At 30.0% G+C, this 19717-nt stretch overlaps 3 protein-coding genes across 3 annotated transcripts; all 3 read right to left on the bottom strand.

The window, feature by feature from the left end:
- Positions 1–222: 222 nt before the first annotated feature.
- On the bottom strand, positions 223–2730 carry OCT59_007578 (uncharacterized protein). Its single transcript, XM_066149633.1, has 3 exons — positions 2432–2730; positions 607–2352; positions 223–524 (listed from the first exon to the last, which is right to left on the bottom strand). The coding sequence occupies exons 1-3, from the start codon at positions 2561–2563 to the stop codon at positions 435–437; spliced, it is 1968 nt and encodes a 655-aa protein (XP_065998775.1). The 5' UTR covers positions 2564–2730; the 3' UTR covers positions 223–434.
- A 3111-nt stretch (positions 2731–5841) lies between these two features.
- Positions 5842–8380, bottom strand: OCT59_007577 (uncharacterized protein; the record flags this gene model as incomplete). The annotated part of the gene is made up of 3 exons (XM_025325558.2): positions 5842–6299; positions 6384–8159; positions 8237–8380. 3 exons carry the CDS (start codon positions 8378–8380, stop codon positions 6207–6209), a joined length of 2013 nt encoding a protein of 670 aa, XP_025180607.2. The 3' UTR covers positions 5842–6206.
- A 3008-nt stretch (positions 8381–11388) lies between these two features.
- Positions 11389–14429, bottom strand: OCT59_007576 (uncharacterized protein). Its single transcript, XM_025316383.2, has 3 exons — positions 13970–14429; positions 12080–13891; positions 11389–11999 (listed from the first exon to the last, which is right to left on the bottom strand). Exons 1-3 carry the CDS (start codon positions 14108–14110, stop codon positions 11913–11915), a joined length of 2040 nt encoding a protein of 679 aa, XP_025180608.2. The 5' UTR covers positions 14111–14429; the 3' UTR covers positions 11389–11912.
- Positions 14430–19717: the final 5288 nt, after the last annotated feature.

The raw sequence follows: 19717 nt of genomic DNA, 5'->3' as shown, positions 1-19717 counted from the left end.
ACTATTCAATAATTTTATTATTATGCTAATACATAGTAATATGAGATAACCGACCTAAATAACAACTGCATGAACTTATGAGAATAACTGATAATACTTAATACATGCACGAAGTTTGTAAATATATTACATACTTTAATAGAATAATGGGCTTTTTAAGCAGTTATATGTTACTACACATTTTTATATATAGTAGTTTCGTTCATTCGAAAATACTATTTTATAACTTTTTTCTTGTAAATAAACGTTTTTATTAAATATTTAGTAAAGTTGTAAAATTTTTTAATAATTTTGTCTTTGTACGAAAATTCACTTTACTTTTTTAGACGATGACTTACTAATCAAAATGATCATAACCTTAAAAATGAAAATAAATATTTAACAAATTTCCTAAATTTATGTTCATTATTAAGTTATATTTACAAAACGGTTGGTTAGCAACCTTCAACGACGACTTCAGGAAATTCATCAACCCAATTAATGCAAATATCTCTAATAACAACATTATTTAATCCAGCAAACGTCTGTGAAATTTGATAAGATAAAAATTAATAAAAATTAATTCTTCTCCATGACAAACATTTCGAAATATTTTTCTTTCCTTACCTCTTCATAGGAATTATTTTTGAACGGTCTATCAAATGGATAACCCATAGGTTTCTTATCGGGATATTTTTCAGACGCTTCAGAAGCGCAGAAACTAATACTTCCACATCTACTTATTCTTGGTACTTCATCTTCAGACCAATCGGAAATAAATACTAACAATTTAAATTTCATTCCTCCTCTCCTTCCTCTGGGTAATAATAAATGGAAAGGCCAACCACAATCACAATAGCTTTTATGCTTATTTACTGTAGTACCAGTACCAGTCGGAAGAGCTGTATCATCTAATTCATCTTCGGTTTTCTGCGGAGGTTGACGTACGATTGATGACATATCACAATCACGACATACTACCGTTTTAGAATTGGGAGGTAAACTTTCTTTGAATTTATCTAATTCAATCCAATGACATCTTGATTCAACTAATTCCTCTGGTACTATAAAGACGCGGAATGTAGCTTCAAATTGACATGATGAAGTATTTTCAACACGGAAATAATAATAAAATTCCCTTGGGTATAAATAATCTATCTTCTCGGGTGATTGTGAATCTTCAGTATACACAAATATTCTGGACTTCATTTTCGTTTGTAATTCATGTGTAACATACTTATTATCTGATACATCCGTATCAAAATTTTCTCCACCAAATGTTTTTTCACCAAATGCAGCTGCTTCATCATCTTGAGTTTCTCCATGGTTTATAGGTAATTTATCTTTAAATACAAGAATGATATCTTGAAGCCCTACAGGTGGTGAATTGGAAAAGTCATTCGGTTCTTGTTTTTCTTCCCATGTATTGATCAGATTATCTATATGACGATGCCATCTCCAAAATGCCGGATCACGTACAGCAACGCGTGTTTGAGTCATCACACCAGGATCGTCATCGTCATTTATGTCTCCTATAGCACCGTGACCGTCGCCATGTAAACCACCTTGTTTATCAACCATTTCCTGTATTCCTGGAATATTGGAAGGTTCAACAAAAGCGCCCAATAGATCAACAGTGATCTCAATATCATCCGTCAATTTACCCATTTCGATAGCTTTTTCGAGCACTTTACGTTTTTTTTCCAATTCATTGATTTTATTTAACTTAAGTGCTGAATTAGGTTCACGAGATCCAAATGTATCAATTTTACCTACACTTTCATCATTTCGATCACGCAAATTTGTGTTAGGTTTATATCCTTCCTCAATTGGGGCACGATAATTATCCAAAGGTTTGATCAAAGGTAAATTCATTCCTAGACGTTCGATATCATATCTTGCCAGCATTTGTCTATGCATGTAAACGAACAGTTCACCATGTCGATCTTTATTAACACGGATATCAGGATTTTTATAATCAGGAATACCTTGACCACTATAAACGATATGCCAATGTTCGTGATGTTCACTGAGATTAGGATCTTCTCTATACCAATTCATGCCATATTCAATGTCGCCTTCAGATTCCCCAACTTTTTCATCAGATACTACGGGACCTGGTTTCTTTTGGGGAACGCATGATTCAGGAGAACGTTGAATTAAGGGAGGAATACGCAAATTTCGATTACGAGCAGACGGATGATGGGTAATAAAAGACATTAAAGCATAACGAATTAATTCAGGATCAGTAGTTTCAGTTGCTTCATTTGCATACTCAAGAACTTTCTCGATGGGATTATCAGGATTTTCGTTAGCGATTTTCATAAATTTTGCACAGTAATTGTAGGCTTCTCTAATTTGGTCACGGTTAAACTGTTAAAAAAAGGTTAAATTAGTTTTGATAATATCATCAAAATTAATTGAATATATTATATCAAATTTATTAACATACTGGACTGAATCTACTGCTAGTTTTGTTACTTTTAGGGACTCTTAAGAATTCGTTGACAGATTTTTGTTGATCAGTTAATATTCCACCTTTTTTGGCAGTTTTTAACCCTTTTCTTGCTTTAGCGAGAGACATTTTGTCAATAAAAGAATTGAGTTTTTAGGAAAAAAAAGGAGTAGTTTGAACTTTGTGATAAAAGAAAAAATAATAAAATCAATTATCAAGAATTAATTATCGTTACAAATATTAAGGGTTGGTTAAGTAGTTTTGCTATTATGAAAATATAAGATTGGCAGAACTACAAGGAAAACTTTCTTGAGGGAAAATTGAAGCCTTTTTATACTTTATTTCTTTATTTTTCAATCAAAAAAAAAAAAGGTCAGGGAATCAAAGCACGGTGCACCTGCAAGGCTAAAAAGACGCTCCCGTGATAATAGATTAGATGTAAAGAATTGCAATAATAAATTAAAGTTTGTAAATCGAAAAACCAAAATTACTTAAACTTAAACAGGGAAATATAATAAATGATAAATTTTTTGTTATATTAATTACTTAAACAAGAAAATGTTGTAAAAATTATTAGTTACTTAAACAAGGAAATATTATAAATAATTAATTACTAAAATAAGGAAAGATTATAAAATGATAGATTTTGTAGATTTTGTTATACCTTTCTTTTTTTTATAATAATTACTTAAACCGTAAAATGATAAACTTTCTTTGTTTATATTAATTAACTGATTAAGTCATATTGACGTTTTCGCAAATATATTTATCCGATCCATGTGCTAATTGTGCTATGATACAAAAACAATCTACACAATATACCTTATTCTTGATAATGTTACAATTGTTTCCTGCATAATTATTAAGATTTGTTAATATACTAATACAAAGGAGAATCGGGGAAAATCTTATTAATGCCGATGATTAATTTTTTTTCTTTTTTTTTATTTGTTTTTTTTGGGTAATACAATCTCGTTTTTACGCGTGAAGTTAAAGAGACCTTAAATGGATATATTAGTTTTACAAAATAATTGGAATCGGTCTTGCATATTGTTTCATTGTTTGGGCACAAGTCACAAATCATCATGGAAGATATCGTATGCACGTAAGATTCCCTTGAATTCTTTCAGTAGAAGAAGAAAACAAATTACAAACAAATAATAATGTAGGTGAAACGTACCGTAACCACTCGGGAGTCAATTTTGCCGAATAAATATTTCGCCGAATGACCCTTTAGGCCTTTACCGAAGCCATTTCGCTGACTGAAATGGTAGCGATCAACATTTTTACAATGTGCTCGATAAAAAATGAATAATTTCTAAAGAATGAATTCTTTTATAACCTATTTTTATTTAAAATATCTTTCTTTCGTAGGGTTACGATACGTTTCACCGAAGTTCATTTCGCCGAAAACCATTTCGCTGAAGTCATTTCGAGGGAGTTCCGCCGAAAGAACATTTCGCCGAATGTGCATTTCATTGAATGGACATTTCGCCGAATCCTTTTCCCCGAATCGTCCATTTCGTCGAAGGACATTTCGTCGAAAATGTGAGTGATTAACATATTTCCTTGATCATTAACAACTCATGCTCAAAGTACAAATCCTCTTAAACTATCTTTTTTTTAAACAAACGTGACTTAATATAGTGTGTTAAATAATTCGTTTGTCTTCTCAGCGAAATGCCCACTCGGCGAAATGGCACTTCGGTGAAACATCCCTTCGGCGAAATTGGCTTGGCGAAATGGGTTTCGGTGAAAAGAACCCGCGAAAAGTCCGAATACCCTTTTGGAACACTGACATTTTAACATTCAAGTAACTTATATAATTGTTACATAAAAACAAACTTTAATTTTCTTTTTTTTAAAATTGATGATGATAGAATAAATTAATTGATCTCTTAATTGAGAATTACAAAACTGGAAATAAAAATGTATTGATAATTTTAAAATTCATATTGGTAAAAATGGATCATTCAGGGAAAGGATTCGACAAAATATCCATTCGACAAAATATCCATTCAGTCTCCTCGGCGAAACCTCATTACGAACCATATGGCTTCAGCGAAATTGGTTTCGGTGAAACGTACCGTAACTACCGTATCCCTATACAGTAAAAATAATAAGATAATAAGCGTTGAATAGTTCAACCTTGTAAAAAATTTTTTTATCCATAATTTCTGTAAAAACTCCGTGAATATGATATGATCCATTTGCGGAAAAATAACTAAAAATCTAAGCAACTTGGATAATTTCCATGTTTTGAAGCTATAAATTCCGTGAATATGATTTACCGGAAATAATCCGGAATAAAAAAAAACACTGAATAAATTTTTTATAGGGTGAAAAAAACTTATCTTTTTAATTAACCTAACTTTAAAAAATGGTTACGGTACGTTTCGCCGAAGTCCATTTCGCCGAAACCCATTTCACTGAACTCATCTCGCCGAAGGGAGTTTCATCAAAGACAACTCGCCGAATCCTTTTCCTGAATCGTCCATTTCGTCGAAGGACACCTCGCCAAAAATGGTAGTGATTAATATATTTCCTTAATCATTAACAATTCGATACAAAGAAAATAAAAAATATTTCGGAATTGATGAGTACGACGAATTTGTTATCTTTTTTTGAACTTACTGTAAAGACTGAATAAATTAATTTTCTTTAATTAAAAAAAATCAAACAAACGTGTGTAAATAATCCGTTTGTCTTCTGAAAAAGAAAAGGAAAATTAATTAATTCCCTATCTTCGGCGAAATGTCCCTTCGTCGAAATGGCTTCGGCGAAATGTCCTTAGGTAAAATGGCTTCGGCGAAATCGGTAAAATGGCCATTCGGGGAAATGTCCATTCGGGGAAATGGTATATCAGCGAAATGGCACTTCGGTGAAACATTCTTCGGCGAAATTGCTTTGCGAAATGGGTTTCGGTTAGACGAACTTCGGTGAAAAGTCCGGATATTTAACTACGAGTTGCGTAGCATAACTAAGCATCTGATTGTGCAGGAAAAATAAAATTTCAATATTTATTGGGGAAGCTGTATTATCATTAATTCATCATTATATGTACTAATGCCAATAATAAAAAACTATTTAAACATTTTGTGTGCGTTTTTTTTTAGCAGTTGCATCACCTCTCAGATTTTTTATTTGGATAATATTTTGTGGTTTCGTTGATCTGTCACACGCATCACGAATATGCTGTCGCTGCGTTATAATATCATCAACTCATCATATACCTGTAAAAATGTTTGTTTTGATAAAATAAAAGATCATTTATATCATGCTAATCCAATTGAATGTCTTCAGTTTTGCAAGAAATTGGATTTATCAGAATTATGATATTTCCAAATAAACGAACATTTGATAATTCAAAAAAAAAAAAAATTTCACGTAGTTCAAAGTTATATTTTATAAAATTTTTTTTTGCAATTTTTTATGATTTTATTAATAAAAAAAGAAAAAAATTACATAATGTTCCAAAAAATATTTTGGCCAAAACTTTTTTTGGAATACATAATTTTTCGATCGAAATATTTAATTGAAATAAATAAATAAATAAATAAAATTTAAAAAAAATAATGTCCAATGAATAAAATAAAATAAAATATAATGTTCATATATACAAAAAGCTAGCTTTTAGAAAATCAAATTATCTTAGGATCTTTTAAAAAAAAAAAACTTAGTTTTTTTTTTTAATGTAGGAAATCACACTTTGCAAATTGTTATAAGAAAAAATATGAAAAATAAATATTTAAATATTTACAAAATGGTTTGGTTAGCAGCTGTCTTCAACGACGATTTCAGGAAACTCATCAACCCAATTAATGCAAACATCTCTAATAATAGCATTATTTAATCCAGCAAACGTCTGTGAAATTTAATAAGGTAAAAATTAATAAAAATTAATTCCTCTCCATAACAAAATTTCGAAAAGATTTTCAAATTTACTTACCTCTTTATAAGAATTATTTTTGAACGGTCTATCAAGTGGATAACCCATGGGTTTCTTGTCGGGATATTTATCAGCCGCTCCTTCAGCACCGCAAAAACTAATACTTCCACATCTACTTATTGTTGGTACTTCATCTTCAGACCAATCGGAAATAAATACTAATAATTTATATTTCATTCCTCCTTTCCTTCCTCTGGGAAGTAATAAATGGAAAGGCCAACCACAATCACAAAATCGGTCATTATTATTATCTACTGGAGTAGTATCAATCGGAAGAGCTGTATCGTCTAATTCATCATCGGTTTTCTGCGGAGGTTGACGTACGATTGATGACATATCACAATCACGACATACTACCGTTTTAGAATTAGCAGGTAAACATTCTTTGAATTTATCTAATTCAATCCAATGAACTCTTGATTCAGCTAATTCCTCTGGTACTAGAAAGACGCGGAATGTAGCTATAAATTCACTTGCTGAAGTATTTTCAACACGGAAATAATAATAAAATTCCCTAGGGAATAAATAATCTATCTCCTCAGTTGATCCTGAATCTGAAATATGTGTCCACACTCTAGTTTTCATTTTTGTTTCTAATTCATTTGTAACAATATCATTTTTTGATACGTCCGTACAAAAATTTTTTCCACCAAATGTTTTTTCACCAAATGCAGCTGCTTCTTCATCTTGGGTTTCTCCATGGTGTATAGGTAGTTTATCTTTGAATACAAAAATGACATCTTGAAGTTTTACAGGTGATGAATTGGAAAAGTCATTCGGTTCTCGTTTTTCTTCCCATGTTTTGACCAGATTATCTATATGACGATGCCATCTCCAAAATACCGGATCACGTGCAGCAACGCGTGTTTGAGCCATCACACCAGGATCATCAATTATGTGTCCTATAGTAAGGTGACCACCTGCATGTAAACTACCATAATATTTAATCAAATCACCTTTTCCATAAGATTCGAGAACAGCGCCCAACGTATCAATATCGATCTCGGCACCATTATAAAATTTACCACAATTAACAGCTTCTTCGACCTTTTTACGATTTGCATCCATTGCTTTAAGTGTGAAAGGACCATCTTTTTTACCATAATCACGATTTTTTGACCCAGGTTTACGAGAACCAAAAGTAGAGTAAGGATCATCTTCATCTTCTGCATCAACCAAATTTTCGTTAGGATGATATCCTTCATCAATTGGGGCAAAATAATCATCAAGAGGTTTAATCAAAGATAAACCTAGTCCAAGACGTTCGATATCATATCTTGCCAGCATTTGTCGATGCATGTAAACGAACAATTCACCATGTCGATCCTTATGAACACGGATTTTAGGATCCTTAACATCAGGAACACCATTACTACCATAAACGATATGCCAATGCTCGTGATGCTCATTGAGATTAGGATCTTCTCTATACCAATTCATATATAATTCAGGGTTATCTTCAGTTTCCTTAATCTTTTCAGTAGAATGAGTAGATACCAGGGGACCAGGAGCCAATGAAATGTTCTTCTTCTTGGGAACAGTAGCTCCGGGAGAACGTTTAATCAATGGAGGAATACGCAAATTTTTGTTACGAGCAGACGGATGATGAGTAACAAACATCATTAAAGCATGACGAACTAATTCGGGATCCGAAGTTTCAGATGCTTTTTTCGCGTATTCAATAACTTTTTCGATGGCATTTTCAGGATTTTTGTTAGCGATTTCCATAAATTCCACAGTGATATTATAGGCAGCATCAGCATGTTCAGGGTCAAACTGTTAGAAAAGGTTTAAATTAGTTATGATAATAACATCGAATAATCATATATATTATATCAAATTTATTAACATACTTGAGTGAATTTAAATTTTTTATCTTTCTTTTTATGTTTATCTTTAGGGGCTTCCAAGAATTGGTTGAGAATTTTTTGTTCAGGAGATACTTTTCCACCTTTCTTTTCAGTCTTTAATCCTTTTCTTGCTTTAGCGAGAGACATTTTGTCAATAAAAAGATTGAGTTTTTAAGAAATAAAGAGTAGTTTGAAGTTTGAAATTTGAAATTTCTTTTGTGATAAAAAAAAATAAATAAAATAAAATAAAATAATCGTTGCAAATGTTGCAAATATTAAAAATTTTTTGAAACCGTAGCGAAACGGTCAAAAAAAAAAGAGAATGAATGATTGTAAATTTTTCTGTGAAAAAAAAATATATATATTATTTTAATATTTGCAAGTAAAAAAAAACGTGATTAAACGTTCAAAAATAATAACAAAAAAGAGTTGTTTGAGTAGTTTGTTGTTAAAAAATAAAAGATTGGTAGAATTATGGAAACTTTCTTGAGGGGAAAATTGGAGCCTTTTTATACTTTATTTTTCATTCTATAAACGAGTCGGGGAATCAAACATGGTGCACACACAAGCAGTGATGTGCATTTGTACTTCCAATTGCATAAATCGCATAAAAATTTGGTTGGAAGGCTTAAATGGCTTTATTAGTTCCAAAGATGCTTCCAATAGTGCTTCCAATTTTCCCAAGGTTAAAAAAAAAGAGACCCCCGTAGTACATAGATTAGATGTAAATAATCTATATCTATAAAATAAATCTAAATGAATACTTTAAAAAATCCTTGACGTTCAGACCACCCGCAAGTGGATTTAAATTGCATTATATGTCACCTGTACTACACGTTTAAAGTACTATTTATATAGTGACAGGGTGTGGTAAGATTTTTATATAGGATTTGGAATGGCGCAGGCCCTAATCTCAATATAGGCGGTAATTATATAGCCTAGCTGAGTTCAGTATAGCGTGATTTTGGCAAAACTCTGTATTTTTTGCTGTATACATATCAAAATTTTCGAATATATTGTTCAAAATTTTTTTAAATTTTTTCATGTAACACATATCAGTACATTAATACTTTAATGTTAGTGGTCAAATTTCGGATGACTTAAATTCTGTGCAAATCATAAAATAATCAAAATAATATATTTTGTTACTATTGTTGTTACTATAGAATTTTGTAGTATTGCATAATTATATAGTATTAGCCAGTAAATTATGCTCTGTATTCTCAATTGTGAAAGGTTATACTCTAATATAGCCATATAGGCTGCATAATGATTGGCGTATAACAAATTTATAGCAACTAATCCGATCAGGTAAAATTTAATTAAACTATAAAAATAATTTACAATGAAATTCTTCACGAGAAATCATTGTCTTTTTAGGAATCGTCATTTTTTTTAAAAAAAAAATTCAGTTTTTTGGATTTTCCTATATGACGAATTTTCTTTCTTTTTTTTTTAAAAAAAAAATTATCAGTATTTTGGATTTTCCTCACATGACGAAAAAAATACGCCTTTCTTTAAAAAATTTTACATTTAATTTTTAATTTCTAATGCCTGCACAGCTCTCAACAATTCTTTATATTCAGAATATAGGAAGAAAACGTTAGTGAATTCTTCATAGGAATGGCTACTGGTATACAAGACTTGAAGGTGACTCAGATACTACCCAAATATTTAATATTATCCCTTCGGCGAAATTGGCTTGGCGAAATGGGTTTCGGTGAAAAGGGCTTCGGCGAAAAGTCCGGATACCCTTTCTCGGAACAACATCATTTTAACATTCAAGTAACTTATATAATTGCTACATAACTTTAATTTTTCTTTTTTTAAAAAACTGATGATGGTAGAATAAATTAATTGATCTCTTAATTAAGAATTACAAAATTGAACATAAAAATGTATTGATAATTTTTAAAATTCGTATAAATTCACAATCATGACCATTTTCAGTAAAATGATAAAAATGGATCATTCAAGGAAAGGATTCAACAAAATTTTCATTAAGTGAAAATGCCTCCTCCGAAATCTCATTACGGACAAAATGGTCTCAGCGAAATTGGTTTCGATTAAACTTACCGTATCCCCCTGTAAAAAATTTTATCCACAATTTCTGTAAAAATAACTAAAAATCTAAGCAACTTGGATAATTGAGGCTATAAATTCCGTGAATATGATACATTTACCGGAAATAACATGGAATAAAAAAAAACACTGAATAAAATTTTTATTTGGCGAAAATTAAACAACTTGAGTTATCTTTTTTAATTAACCTAACTTTAAAAAATGGTTACGGTACGTTTCGCCGAAGGGATTTTTCGCCTAATGGGCGTTTTATTGAAGACATCTCACCTAATCCTTTTCCCATTTATGAATTTTGTTTTTTTTTTTTGAACTTATTGTAAGACCGAATAAATTAATTTTTCTTTGATTAAAAAAATTAAACAAACGCGACTTACAATATGCAAATAATCCATTTGTCTTCTGAAAAAGAAAAGGAAAATTAATAAATTCCATATCTTCGGCGAAATGTCCCTTCGCTGAAATGACTTCAATAAGTCATTATATTTTTTAACTATGAGTTGCATAGCATAAACTAAGCATCTGATTGTGCAGGAAAAATAAAATTTCAATATTGATTAAGAAAGCTGTATTATCATTATTATTATTTTTTTATTAGAACTATTATTAAAAGCCGTGAAATATACATATAAGTACTACTATTCTAATATATAAAACCACTCGTCCCCACGTGTGCATTGTCGATGATCATGGGCAATCTTAGCACTACATCTGGTAGATCACGAGACCCATGTATTATCATTACTAATGTTAATAATAAAAAACTTTTTTGTGTGCGTTTTTTTTTGGCAGTTGCGTCACCTCTCTAAGATTTTTTATTTGGATAATGTTTTGTAGTTTCGTTGATCTGTCACACGCATCACGAATATGCTGTCGCTGCGTTATAATATCATCATATACCTGTAAAAATGTTTGTTTCGATAAAATAGATGATCATTTATATCATGCTAAATCCAATTGAATGTCTTCAATTTTGTAAGAAATTGGATTTATCAGAATTATGATATTTCCAAATAAACGAAACATTTGATAATTCAAAAAAAAAAAAAATTTCACGTAGTTCAAAGTTATATTTTATAAAAAATTTTTTTTTTTGCAATTTTTCTATGATTTTTTATTAATAAAAAAGAAAATTACATAATGTTCCAAAAAAAATTTTGGCCAAAAACTTCTTTGGGAATACATAATTACATAATTTTTCAATTGAAATATTTAATTGAAAAAAAAAAAAAATAAAAAAATAAATGATGCGAAAATTTAAAAAAAAAATAATGTCCAATGAAAAAAATAAAATAAAATAGAATGTTCATATATACAAAAAGCTAGCTTTTAGAAAATCAAATCATAAAAAAAAAACGCTATACATAACAATAAATCTTAAAAAGAAACGAAAAATTATCTTAAAAAAAAAAAACTTGGGGCTTAGAATTTAGTAAATAGTAGTTGTTTTTTTTTTTTTTTTGCTGTTTTTGCTGTTTTTGCTGTTTTGAAAAGTAATTAAATGTAGGAAATCACACTTTAAAGGTCGATCGTGTCATGCAAATTATTTATAAGAAAAAATATGAAAAATAAATATTTATATATTTACAAAATGGGTTAGTTAACAGCCTTCGACGATTTCAGGAAAGTCTTTAACCAATTTAATGCTAACATCTTTAATAACAGCATTGTTTAATCCAGCAAACGTCTGTGAAATTAATAAGGTAAAAATTAATAAAAATTAATTTCTCCATAACAAAATTTCGAAAGATTTTCAAATTTACTTACCTCTTTATAAGAATTATTTTTGAAAGGTCTATCAAGTGGATAACCCATGGGTTTATTGTCGGGATATTTATCAGCAGGCTTTTGAGCACCGCAGAAACTAATACTTCCACACCTAATATTTTCTTTTGGTACTTCTACTTTATCTTCAGACCAATCGGAAATAAATACTAACAATTTAAATTTCATTCCTCCTTTCCTTCCTCTGGGCAGTAATAAATGGAAAGGCCAACCACAATCACAAAATGTGTCATTAGTATTAATTCCTTCTGCATCTGGAGTAGTATCAATCGGAAGAGCTGTATCGTCTAATTCATCATCGGTTTTCTGCGGAGGTTGACGTACGATTGATGACATATCACAATCACGGCATACTACCGTTTTAGAATTAGCAGGTAAACTTTCTTTGAATTTATCTAATTCAATCCAATGAACTCTTGATTCAGCTAATTCCTCTGGTACTAGAAAGACGCGGAATGTAGCTATAAATTCACTTGCTGAAGTATTTTCAACACGGAAATAATAATAAAATTCCCTAGGGAATAAAAAATCTATCTCCTCAGTTGATCCTGAATCTGCAATATGTGTCCACACTCTAGTTTTCATTTTTGTTTCTAATTCATTTGTAACAATATCATTTTTTGATACGTCCTTACAAAAATTTTCTCCACCAAATGATTTTTTACCAAATTCAGCTGCTTCTTCATCTTGGGTTTCTCCATGGTGTATAGGCAGTTTATCTTTGAATACAAGAATGACATCTTGAAGTTTTACAGGTAGTGATTTGGAAAAGTCATTTGGTTCTTGATTTTCTTCCCATGTTTTGACCAGATTATCTATATGACGATGCCATCTCCAAAATGCCGGATCACGTGCAGCAACGCGTGTTTGAGACATCACACCAGGATCATCAGTTATGTTTCCTATAATAAGGTGACCACTTCCATGTAAACCTATATTATCACCATAATATTTAAGACCATAATATTCAATCAAATGTTCAACATTGCCATTTTGATAAGATTCGAGAACAGCGCCCAACGTATCAATATCGATCTTGGTATCATTATAAAATTTACCACAATTAACAGCTTTTTCGATCTTTTCACGAGATGTCTGCATGTCTTCAGTTTTGAGTTCTTCAGTTTTATCCTTACTACTAGGAATATTACGAAGTTGTTTCTTATGATCACGAGAACCAAATGTAGAGTAAGGATCATTTCTATCTTCTGCATCAACCAAATTTTCGTTAGGATGATATCCTTCCTCAATTGGGGCAGAATAATCATCAAGAGGTTTAACCAAAGATAAACCCAGTCCAATACGTTCGATATCATATCTTGCCAGCATTTGTCGATGCATATAAACGAACAATTCACCATGTCGATCCTTATGAACACGTTTTGTCAAAGGATTATCAAGATCAGGTACACCAGTAGCACCATAAACGATATGCCAATGCTCGTGATGCTCATTGAGATTAGGATCTTCTCTATACCAATTCATGTATAATTCAGGGTTTTCACCTTCAGTTTCCTTAAATTTTTCAGCAGTTGAAACTTGCTTCTTCTTGGGAACAGTAGATCCAGGAGAACGCTTAATCAATGGAGGAATACGCAAATTTTTGTTACGAGCAGACGGATGATGAGAAATAAACATCATTAAAGCATGACGAACTAATTCGAGATTCGAAGTTTCAGATGCTTTATTCGCGTGTTCAACAACTTTCTCGATGGCATTATCAGGATTTTTGTTTGCGATTTCCATAAATTCCGCAGAGAGTTTAAAGGCATCCTCAGCATGTCCAGGGTGAAACTGTTAGAAAAGGTTTAAATTAGTTATGATAATGACATCGAATAATCGTATATATTTATATCAAATTTATTAACATACATGACTGAATTTAAAATTTTTATCTGACTTGTTATGATTATCATGGGTTTCAAAGAATTGGTTGAGAAGTTTTTGATCAGGAGATACTTTTCCACCTTTCTTTTCAGTCTTTAATCCTTTTCTTGCTTTAGCGAGAGACATTTTGTCAATAAAAAGATTGAGTTTTTAAGAAACAAAGAGTAATTTGAAATTTGAAATTTCTTTTGTGACAAAAGAAAAAAATAAAATAAAATAAATCGTTGCAAATGTTGCAAATATTAAAAATTTTTTGAAACCGTAGCGAAACGGTCAAAAAAAAAAGAGAATGAATGGTTGTGAAAAATATATATATATATATATATATATATTTTTAATATTTGCAAGTAAAAAAAAACGTAATTAAACGATCAAAAATAATAACAAAAAAAAGAGTTGTTTGAGTAGTTTTCTGTTATAAAAAATAAAAGATTGGTAGAATTACGAGGAAACTTTCTGGAGGGGAAAATTGGAGCCTTTTTATACTTTATTTTTCATTTTAAAAAACGAGTCGGGGAATCAAACACGTACACGGTGTACCCACAAGGTTAAAAAAAAAAAAGACGTTCCCATGATCCCGTGGTACATAGATTAGATGTAAATAATATATATACATATAATTTTAAAGTTTGTACTTTGCAGATCAAAACCCACAAAGAAAAATTACTTAAACCGGGAGACATAATAAAATGAAGAGTCATTGAGTCATTTTCGCATATCGTTGCCCTTGTGCAATCATGTGCTATGATACATGTACAATCGTTATACGATTAAGCTGTAAATATTTTTCATACCACTTTTTTATTATTTCTAAAATAACTATTTTTAGTATTTTTTCATTTTTTCTATAGTTAATTAAATAGTTCTCCTTTTGATGACGTTTCTTGTATAATTATTATGCTCTAAAATTTGTTAATATTATTAAGGAGAATCGAGGAGAAGAAATTTTTATTAATGACCGATGATCAATCTTTTTTTTTTCCTTTCATTTAATTTTTAATTTCAAAAAAAAAAAAAGATCACATTGTCAAACAAGGATAAATTTTTTTTTTTCTCTTCTTTTCCTTTTTTTTTTATTTGTTATTTGTTTTTTTTTTCTTTCTTTTTTTTTTTTTTGTAATTTACAATAACTTGTTTTACGCGGGAAAATAAGGAGACCTTAAATGGACATATTAATTTTACAAGACACGTTGTAGCAGTCTTGCACATTGTTTGGTACAAGTCACAGATCATCATGAGAAATGGAATCATACGTGTATCATATACACGTAAGATTCCATTAAAATCTTTAGGTATAAAAATGAATTACAAAGACTATAATAATAATAATAAAATAATAAGCATTGGTCGTTCAAAAATAAACAACAAATAAAGTTATCTTTTTTTAATTAATCTAAACGATTAAAAAAAAAATGAGTCATTATACTTTTAACTAAGAAAATGCGTAGCATATACAGCATATACATATAACTAATTATTTAATAGCATATGATTGCACAGAAAAAAAAAACTAATAATAGAGAGAAGTTGTACTATCGTTATTATGTATACACCAATGCTAATAATAAAACTGTTGATGTAAAATAGGTACCCCTTGCGTTATCTTACGTTAGTCATATGATCATATGGGTCATATAAAATTATATTAAATTTTATTATGAGTCATCCGGGAGAATGATAAAAGGCTTTTATTATCTTAATCAGTAATTAAAAGATTGTATTTAACTTATTTGGAAAATTTCAATAAATGATATTATTATAGAATTTTAGTTATATAAAAAATTTAGTTTAAATTTAACAAAAAAGCTTAAAAAAAAAATTGCTAATTTTATTTTACTCCGGAGGATTTTTTTTTTTTGACCATTTCTAGTATACAAAAAAAAAAGCAACTAACCGGTTATTTCCCAATGTCAATATTGTCAGATGATCATTATTTAATGTCACACAACCGGATATTGATAATTTGAATAATTTCATATGACTACTTTTAGATTCCGCAGTGATTATTTTTTTTCATGGAATTTAAGCTAAATCTGAAATTAACGTTCAAAATAATGAATTAAAAAACTTGTTTATCTTTTACACGATGGCTTACTTTTTAATTTTGTGCACATAAATTGTTTCCCACAGGCACGCACATTAGTACAAATCACAATTAACCGTTTTTTTTTTTTTTTAATTGTCTCAAAAAAAGCAATGAAAAAAAAAGATGTAGATGAAATTAAAAATGGCTTGTTTCTTTGGAAGAAAAAAAAAATATTGAAATCTAATCTGTTGAAAAAAAATTTTTTTTTTTTTGAACAAAGACTTTTCTGTTTGAATATTGTTTGAAAAAAAAAAAAAATTTTTTTTTTCGTGTTTATTATCGGAAGCCATGAAAATTTCGGGCCGTACACGACTAAATATTTATCAATCAATGAATTAAGCTAATTCAAGGAAATGATTGTTTTTCTAAAAACTGCAAAGTTGTGATCCATTTTTCATAAGACAAGAATTTGTTATCAAAATGGCTAAAAAGGAAAAAAGGAAAAAGAAAGAGCTCCGATTCAAATTTACTCAAATTTATTATCGAAAAATCATCAAAAAGAAACTATAATTATTCGTTATAATTAAACTTACTATTTTCGTTATTATATGTTATTAAACAAGATGTTTTATATATCACCCCGATGCATATTGCATTAAATATGACAATTATAGCACAAATGGCTCAAATGTTATTTATTGTGTGACAATATTAAAGCACAAATAGCTCAAAGTGTTACAATATTAAAGCACAAATAGCTCAAAATGTTACAATATTAAAGCACAAATAACTCAACTGTTCAAGTGTTATTTATCACCCTCATGACATATATGGTCAATAGACAAAATAGCATAGGGAGTGTGAACAAATTATGATAATTCTTCACGATTAAGCATTATACATGTAATATATGTAATATGCGTATGTTACTTCTAATATTACGTAATTAAAAAACGATATCAAAAAATACAAAAAATACCATTCGCATTTTAAAAAATATCATGCATCAGATTATGATAAACTTTTTTAAACTCTTACATATTCTCTCACATATCTCTATGCATAATTTTATGATGACTCATTCATTTTCATAATATCGAATTCTATAATTCTATTTACAAAATGCATTCGAAAGTTTCCGTGCATCTTTTTTTTTGATTCTAAATTTCGAAAATTTCAATTTTAATTTTTAATTAAACAAAAATGATTAAAAAAACCTGAACCGAAGTTTTTAATTTTTACTAATAAAGTAATGTTCAATAAAAAATTTAAAATGGAAATTGCGCCTAAATAGCCTAAATACATTATCGTACTTGCCAATTGTAATTATTCCTTTTCTTTGTAAAACATCAAAAAAAAAAAACGCCATCCCAAAAATTTTGAATTTCATAAAAAATGAAACCTTCTTTACGTTTTCCATAATATCCCGCATTTTTACTTAACTTAAAAAAGATTTTAGTATGCATGAATAATTTGATGATAAACGTTAAATTAGTACAACCCTAATGCATCGTTCTCTGATAGTAAATGCATCAAAGTCGTTGTACTCCCATGTAATCATGTAATCATGTAGTTCTCGTCTTTTAATTTAACGTAATTGTTTGTTTAATGTCCCGACCTCCTTTAATGTTTCGAAAAAAAAAAAAATTAAAACTTTAAAAAAAATATTATCAAACAAATATAGTTATCAGACTTTTATTGCGATTAACGCGATTAGAAACTTTTTTCATCTCTGGTTAAGGCTTTTCCGTGTCTGAAATTTGCTAATATTTATATTATGTAAGAACAATTCTTTTCAAAACTTCTAGAATCAAAGAAAAAAAAACTGTGCATATTGTCATACGTACGGGGAAATTATTATCCGATGACCTTTCATGACGGCATTATATAATACCGACTGCCATTATCAAACTAACCTTTTAATATATAGCTATTTGAACCAAATATAGGTTAAATCTGGTTTTTGTGTAATTTGTTCATAAATTAGAATTGACGATCACAGGAGTCTTTTTTTTTTTTTACAAAACTTTTTTTCACAAAAACACCAAACTTTCTTATAATATCGTTCTATTCAATAAACAGTCTAATTTTGCATAACCTAATTTATACATAAAAAATGAACCGTTCGAAATATGTAAAGAAATTAACCGATATAGCGAAAGATTATTTTAAAGATGACAAGTATGTATCAATCATTTTAAGTTTCATTATTAATTATTTTTAAATTATTCATTAGTTCAGACACTTCAATAGATAATTATATTTACAATCTTATTCTATAATATTACATCTTAGTATTACATCTCATCCTTTTCACCTATTTACGTCATCAGTTCAAGTTAATTCTTTTCTCCGCTTGTATCACCAAGGCCGTTGCGATATAGATATAGAAGCATCCCTTGTTATTGATATATGAAATATCTTTACCTTACTCCTTTTTCCACTTTTTTCTCCGTCTCCTCTCCCATCATCTCTTTTATCTCGCCATCACCTATTCCGCTGAGGTATAGATATAGAAGCATTCCTTTGTCTTCTCTGATCATATTATACCTCTCCCTTCTCCATCATCTAGGCCGTTGAGATATAGATATAGAAGCATTCCTTGCTAGTAGTTTGCAAGTGTCTGTCTTCTGCGCTGCAATATAGATATAGAAGCATTCCTTGCTAGTAGTTTGCAAGTGTCTGTCTTCTGCGCTGCAATATAGATATAGAAGCATTCCTTGCTAGTAGTTTGCAAGTGTCTGTCTTCTGCTCATATTATACCTCTTCACCTAGGCCGTTGCAATATAGATATAGAAGCATTCCTTTGTCTTCATATTATACCTCTTTCTTCCCCTATGTCGCAGAGATATAGATATAGAAGCATTCCTTGCTAGTAGTTTAGCAAGTGGATATTCCTGTCCTCTCTGCTCATAATATACCTCTTTTTTCTCCTATGTCGCAGATATAGATATAGAAGCATTCCTTGCTAGTAGTTTGCAAGTGGATATTTCTGTCTTCTCTGCTCATATTATACTCTCCCTAGGCCGCTGCGGTATAGATATAGAAGCATTCCTTTCTGCTAGGTTGATGGAAATAAGATTCAAAGTGAAATCATGATATCATTCCAAGATTATCCAACTGAAAATAAAAACCTCCTTCACCAAGTCAATTCAATTTATTCTCATCGACAATTTAACATCCTCCTTCGCCAAGTCAATTTGACTTACCTCCTCCTCTCCCATCATCTCTTTTATCTCTCCTTTCTCCTGAAATAATATCAAGTCTTTCTAAATATTATAAACCTGAAAATAAGAAGTTAATTATTAACTTATTCCAACTCACTTTACCTTACTCCCTTCGCCACCTCCTTCGCCACTTCCTTCGCCACTTCCTCCCTTCCCTCATCGCCCCTCCCCCGCCACCTCCATCATCACCTCTTCTTTCTCCCTCCCCCACCTCCTCCCTCATCACCTCTTCTTTCTCCCTCCCCCCACCACCTCCCTCATCACCTCTTCTTTCTCCTCTTATCCTTCCACCTATTTAACGTCTTGTTGTTCATTAGTTCAAGTTAATTCTGTAATAAAACAATAAAATTATTCATTTAATATTTTCTTTTAAAATGCAATTTATTTTTTTTATTTATTTTTTTTGTAAAACATATATAATAAATCACTCATTATATTAAAATATTTTCCGTCAAGATTGATAAAATAATTGATCATACA

The sequence above is a fragment of the Rhizophagus irregularis genome, chromosome 15, assembly GCF_026210795.1.
Source record: "Rhizophagus irregularis chromosome 15, complete sequence".
NCBI lineage: Eukaryota > Fungi > Glomeromycota > Glomeromycetes > Glomerales > Glomeraceae > Rhizophagus > Rhizophagus irregularis.
This window is presented reverse-complemented; position numbering and strand designations above follow the sequence as displayed.